The sequence below is a fragment of the Electrophorus electricus genome, unplaced genomic scaffold (genome assembly GCF_041902795.1).
Source record: "Electrophorus electricus isolate QZ-2024a unplaced genomic scaffold, ASM4190279v1 Scaffold210, whole genome shotgun sequence".
Taxonomy (NCBI): domain Eukaryota; kingdom Metazoa; phylum Chordata; class Actinopteri; order Gymnotiformes; family Gymnotidae; genus Electrophorus; species Electrophorus electricus.
This window is the reverse complement of record NW_027658490.1, coordinates 3,049-10,000: the sequence shown is the minus strand read 5'-3', so window position 1 is coordinate 10,000 and position 6,952 is coordinate 3,049. Positions and strand designations below refer to the sequence as shown.

The window sequence follows — 6,952 nt, the reverse complement described above, 5'->3', positions numbered from 1 at the left end:
CCTCGTTCCATCTATTATTGTGCATCACTGCTCAACAATCCTCTAACACGAGCTGATTGCCTTGGGGACACTACTGTAAAATGAGACACATAATCACTTTTGTAGATCAGGAAGGAGAGACATTCCTTATGTGCTCTAGTGTGTGTCGGGCTTGTGCGTATGTGCGTGTGTGTTGGGTGTGTGTGCATGCGTGTGTTTTTTGGATTTGTGTGCATGCGTGTGAGTGTGTTGGGTTTGTGTGCATGCGTGTGTTTTTTGGATTTGTGTGCATGCATGTGTGTGTGTACATATTTTCTCTTGCCCTTTTGTGCTTTTTTAACAGCTGTATTTAATCAGTAGCAGAAGAATATCTCTGTTTTGCTGTAATCAGGTAAGTGTTGGGTAACAAGCTGTGTGTGTGTGTGTGTGTGTGTGTGTGTGTGTGAGGCTATGCTTATGTGTGAGTGTGTGTGTGTGACTCTGCATTCGTATATGCTGGGAGTGTGTATAAGTGATAGAGTCTTTGAATGTATGCAGGAGTGTATGCATGAGTGTATGTGACTGTGTGAGTGAGTGTGTATTAGTTTGAGTGTGAGTTTAAGCAAGTTTGTGTACACGTCCATGTATGAGTGTGTGTGTGAGTATGAGTGTGTACATGCATGTATTTGAGTGTGAGTGTGTATTTGTTTGTGTGTCTGTATGTATGAGTTTGTGTAAGTGTATGTGTAGATGCATATGTGAGTGTGTGTGCAGGTGTGTGAATGAGTGTGACTGTGTGTTGCTACAGTATGCTCACCTGGGCAGGGGGTGGTGTTACACTCCTGGTACTCCTGGGCGGGCCCCAGGCAGGCTGTGCCTCCGTGTTTGGGTTTGGGACTGGCACACGCACGCTTTCGGCTGCGGATCCCGGAGCTGCAGTCACGACTACACTGACTCCAGGAACTCCAGGAGGACCAGCCCCCGTTCACCATGAGCCCCGTGACACGGCCTGACAGCATCAGTTCTCCTGAACCTCACGCACACGCACACACACACACACACACACACACACGCACACGCACACACGCACAGACACGCGCATACACACACACACACACGCACAGACACGCGCATACACACACACGCACACACACACACACACACACACACACACACACACACGCGCACCCACACACACACACACACACACGTGCATACACACACACAGGCATACACACACATGCACATACACACACACACACACACGCACACACACACACACACGCACGCACACACACACACACACAGGCATACACACACATGCACATACACACAGACACACACACATACACACCACACTCAACGCACGCACACACACACACACAAACGCACACGCATACATGCACATGCACACACATACACACACACACACACACACACAGACACACACACACACACACACACACACACACACACACAGACACACACACACACACACACACACACACAGATTTAGATTTAGAGGAGAAAACTCTCTGTGTCACAGGAAATAAATAACACAGACTTTATGATTGACCACAGTGGGTTGCAAGAGAATATACAGTAAGTGACATGAAAGAAACAAAGTGTGAGACCCTGAGGAGTTTTACGAAACAGGGTGTGAGATGCTGAGGAGTTTTACGAAACAGAGTGAGAGACCCTGAGGAGTTTTAAGAAAAAGAGTGTGAGACACTGAGGAGTTTTACGATTACGTTCTGTCTTCAGAGGGTATTTTCAGTTAGATGTAAAAAAAAATCCCTCAGCTGTAAATTTCACTTAAATGCAGCAGATCCAATTTAGCTGACGTGGGAAAATGCTGGAATGTTTTATTTTCTCTTTGTCTTCACACTCTCCAAACGCCTGACAAGCGTACGGAACGCTCCGTAGAGCTGGATGTCAGCGTGTGCTGCTGGCCATGCCCAGGGTCTACTGAGCATGGGTGACCCTTGACCTCTTATCTAGAGTTCACTCTAGACAGCCCTGTGCCGGACACAGTGTTGCTTCATGGGCCCCAGGGTCAGGTCAACGTGACCTCTGACCCGTATGCAAAGAAACACGGCCGCGTGCTTTTTCAAGGGCTCCCCACAAGCAAGCCTAGATCTGACCACGCCCCCCCCCACCCAGGCACGGAGACATGCCAGGCACATGCCCAGGACTGCCAGGGGATGCTTAATAACACTACGGGGCGATTAGAAACAGGCAGATAATTACGCAGAACTGTTACGCTGCTGTGTTAAATCTTCAGTGGGAAAACAGGAAAAACAAAGCAGTCTCCGACAGTCTCCGAGAGTCTTACAGCAGCCTGAAGGCCTGAGTTAGAACTCCACATCATTATAAAGACCTAATAACGTGACGGTTTGACCTGACTACATATCCATCACAGCATCGACTGTTCCTTCTAACACACCTCCTGAGGTAGGTAGTTTAGGACTTAGGCATACTTATGGAGAGGTCGATGTGTAGGAAATCAATGATAAAGAGGATAGAAAGAGAGAGAGAGAGGGAGAGGGAGAGAAGGAGAGAGAGAGGGAGCAGGAGCGTTTCAGGAGCTTCGTGGAGCAGAGAGCAGCTGCAGGACGGCTCTGGTCCCACACTTTTACGCCAACCTCTGCCATCGCTCTTAGGAACCGGCCTCAGTAATGGCGCTGGAATCCATTTCCACTGTTCTCAGAGCACACAGCAAAACAGTGTAAAACAAGTTGAACAAAAAGCAAAATGGTGCAATTAACCAAGAGAAGGCTGTGGAGAGAAGACCTGCTCACACGTTAATCCTAAAACGTTAATCTTAAATCTCTGCTGGACACTAATTAACCGATGATCATCATTAAGACGGCGAGACTTTAATGAACATGTGTTGACGAGATGCCAATACGACTTATTTCATTTTTTGATGATGCAGTATTTTCATCTGCTTCAATCTACTTTGGGTAATTGCTATAATTCTCTTTGGCTGATGGCTCACTCGAGGCCTATCGGAAGACATGACTGTTATTTCTTCCAGAATAAGGCGTCAATAGCATCTGCAGACAAGCCAATTAAAAAAAATCTTCCTGCGAGAAAAAAGAAAAGAGAGAGCTAACTTCAGTTTGCAGGGTTGAAAATGTCATGGCAGTCTGATGACACCACTTTGGATTGGGCAGTATTGACACATCTCAGAGGAAAGGGCATGTGAACAAAAACCCTGATCAAAACACCCAATACTGACAAACGCACAAAGAAGACCCACAAAAAGCTACCTGATTAGCACAAGGATTTGTGAAAGGGGATATTAAACCTTTAAAAAGAAAATGATACGAACTAATACGCAACAAATGATATCTGGGAGTTGTTATGGTGATGACATGTAAATAAACAAAGGCTACAGTTTACTTCCAGGTCAACGAAAAGAACAGAATGGACCCATCAGCACTGAACTGGCCACAGCTCCTGTGAGGGACCGAACTCTTACACAGTTCTGATCATGTTATGGCTGTGAGAGACGTGGACGTCCAGACAGACTCGATTACTGGCGCTGATTTGTTGGAAAATGTCCAATCCTGCTGCATGGTGAGTAAGACCATGGACAGTGTCGGAATCACCCCAGAGACGTCCTGCTGGAATGTGACTAACTCCGGGATGAACACAGTGTTTGGTTTTGAGCTCCCCATATGAGCATCCTCCACACGCCATCGCTGCACATGCCCCAGAGGGTGGAGATCTCCCAGTATTCCCTGCTTTAGGTCTTCAGAAACAGAGAATTCAGAGTATTCTTCTCAACGTCGAATCACATGACCCCGTGTTTGTCATGGGAGTAGACCTCACACTCAGACCTGCCGTGCTGATCACACTCTTCAGTGGAAGCGGGTTTTGCTATCTAGCTCACATGGGCTTGCGAGCACCGCGGTTTATTGCTCCGCCTTAGTGCTGTGACTCAAGGACTCAGATCGATGGAGAGAGGCCCAGTGGCGAGGCTAAACCTCCAGAGCTCACATTCCACAGTGGAGCCGCTGACGGCCGCGCACACAACACCTTGCCGGGGGCGATAATTACACGTCTACGCTGGTGCCCTGTAGGTTAATGACGGCTTGCGTGTAAGACCCAGGCAAAGCCTGCTGGTCCGTCAGGCCTGGAACTCGTCCAGTTCCAGTGTGGGCGTGGGAAGGCGTCATAAGATGCAACCCTACGGTCTGAGCGGCTGTGAGCAGAACTAACTGCTCATGGTGGGGGGGATTCCTGAATCAGATCAGTACTCTTCACTTTTATAAATTACAGTCTGACAGCAGCCGCAGAGGTGCCTTAAGCAGGGAGATTCAGATAAATGACAAGATAAGGTAGATAAGTGTGTGTCTTAGTGTGTCTGATACAGAATTAGTCCTGCACTAGCGCCCACAGCCGTGGTGCCGGGCGTCTTCGGGCCATTAGCGAGACAAACTCTCTGAACTGTCCGGCTTAGTATCGGCCCGCCTGAGAAGGCGGGCCCTCGGTCTGGAGGTGTACATGACGGATGGGGCTGGAGTCAAATCCACTGGGAGCGGTTTGAATTTCATTTTATCCCATTAATGTTGCTGTGCAGACAGAGACTTTCGAAATCCCATTTCCATCAAAATCTTCAAACCAAACCTCATCACAGCAAAGGATAAAAACACGGCTCGACAAAAACTGAGGCATGAGGCCGTCTTATGTGCATGGACCTGAAAATAAACCCAGCAGACACACTACCCCCCGCATGGCTGTCAGGCGAGTGTGTGTGTGTGTGTGTGTGTGTTGGGTCTCCACAGTAACCATGCTCTTGGTGGGTGGTTGATGGCAATTACACACTGCTGCAGACGGCCTTTGAGTCGCTCTGTAAAATAACTAATAAACTTGATTATGCTGGACGCCCAATACAACATCGCGATAGGGCGCTTGTTGCCTTCAACAACAACTGGTTTACAAATGTGAAGTGTTTACACTGTGCAGATGTACTGGGTGGGTGGTGGGGGGGTTCTGAGGTCCAGCAGAGTCCAGCAGAGTCCAGGCCGTTGGGTCCAGCTCCCTGTGCATTTGACTCAGCGAAGCACTTGTATGATCAGAGTCCATTAATTCACACGGTTAACTTTAGTAGCGACACAAATAGACCCGGCGAGTGTAGCAGGAGAAACATGAGCACACAGAGCGAGGGAGGAAGAGAGAGAGAGAGAGAGAGAGAGAGAGAGAGAGAGAGAGAGAGAGAGAGAGAAGAGATGGGATCAATATAAAGGAAAACAACCAGTGAGAGAGAGAGAGAGGGGGTTAGAAAGAGAGTGAGAGGGATAAACAGAGAGAGAGAGAGAGAGAGAGAGAGGGTTAAAGAGAGAGAGAGAGGGTTAGAGAGAGAGTGAGAGCATGAGAGAGAGAGAGAGAGGGTTAAAGAGAGAGAGAGAGAGGGTTAGAGAGAGAGTGAGAGCATGAGAGAGAAAGAGAGGGTTAAAGAGAGAGAGAGAGAGGGTTAGAGAGAGAGAGAGAGCATGAGAGAGAGAGAGAGAGGGTTAAAGAGAGAGAGAGAGGGGGTTAGAGAGAGAGTGAGAGCATGAGAGAGAGAGAGGGTTAAAGAGAGAGAGAGAGGGTTAGAGAGAGAGTGAGAGAGGGATAAACAGAGAGAGAGAGAGAGCATGAGAGAGGGATAAACAGAGTGAGAGAGAGAGAGAGAGAGAGAGAGGGTTAAAGAGAGAGAGAGAGAGAGAGAGAGAGAGAGAGAGAGAGGGAGGGTGTTGGAGAGCGTGAGTGTCAGCAGGAGGGTGGGGTCTCACCGTCGGTGGAGCAGCCCGTGGATCCGTCGCTGGAGCAGTAGCGCATCTCGATCCGCTGCCTTCCCACCTCCAGTAGGCTGGGCTCCGGCACCCGTGCCTTGCATGTGTAGCGGAACCTTTGCTCGTAATGGCCGCCATTATCCGAGATGTTCACGGGAGTCCACGGCGTCCACGGAGTGGTCTTCTTCAGGTCCGGGCACGGCAGTGCGTTGCAGGACTGGTATTCCTATCGGAATGCGGAAAACAGAACTCCATTTAAAAGTGCCCAGTGTTGACAGGCGCGGCGTTTGGCTTTTTGCCTGCGGAACGCAGCCTTTACCCATCACTCTCGGGGCTCAGAGTGGCAGCAAACCAGGAGAAAAGGTTTAATTTACAGTACAGGATGATGGATAACACCTAGCAAAGAATGAATGAATGAATGACATCACAACACACAAGTCAAAACATCAGCTTCAGCAGCATCTCAAAAGAGCGCCCACTGCTGGAGTGAAGTTACACTGAACAGCAGATCTACGGGATGTCAGGACATGATGTCAGGTCAGATCTACAGGATGTCAGGACAGATATGCAAGATGTCTGATCTACAGGATGTCAGCACATGCATTTTACAGACCTCCCTCTTAAATATGATAGACACATGCTCCCTTCAGTGCCTTTATATGAAGTTCTAATAATATATTAACTTCTACTTTTAATGATTTATTAGAACATTTAAAAAAGCAAAGCAAAGCTGCGAACAGTGGCCATTCCCCTCTGTTCCTTCCTTTATACTAAACCGAACCCGAATGGATGCCAGACCCTGGAAGAAATAAGAAGAGAAAGGTCGCCTGTTTGACTGTCAGCCAATCACAGGGGCTTTGGGATGGAGGAGGCTGCCTTTGCCCCTCCTCCTACAGTGAGCTGTTTGACTGTCAGCCAATCACAGGGGCTTTGGGATGGAGGAGGCTGCCTTTGCCCCTCCTCCTACAGTGAGTTGTTTGCCTTCTGCTCTTCTCACACAGGGAACACGAAAGGAACGTCAAGGTTAAAGGTTATAAAAAAATACAAAAAGCGCAAACCCTAAAAAAACTAAGTAAAACAAGCCCAAATGAGAAACACCAGGCACATATGTGTATGAGATGTTCCTCATGAATATTTAAGTAGGCAGATGGCTCCTGTATTGGGGTGTTCATTCGTTTTGAAACTTCAGACATAGGGTGAATATACAG

The 6,952-nt window shown here is 48.2% G+C and overlaps 1 protein-coding gene across 1 annotated transcript in view; it reads right to left on the bottom strand.

Annotated features, from left to right (window-relative positions):
• The window catches only part of LOC145655306 (semaphorin-5A-like), a gene marked incomplete at its 5' end in the record, with an annotated part of 21,781 nt that extends 15,811 nt beyond the window's left edge, over positions 1-5,970 (bottom strand). Inside the window, 2 exons of the mRNA XM_081708946.1 lie at positions 776-985; positions 5,745-5,970. Coding sequence (XP_081565072.1) covers positions 776-985; positions 5,745-5,970 — 436 coding nt within the window. The remainder of the gene's footprint in view (positions 1-775; positions 986-5,744) is intronic.
• Between the last annotated feature and the right edge of the window lie 982 nt (positions 5,971-6,952).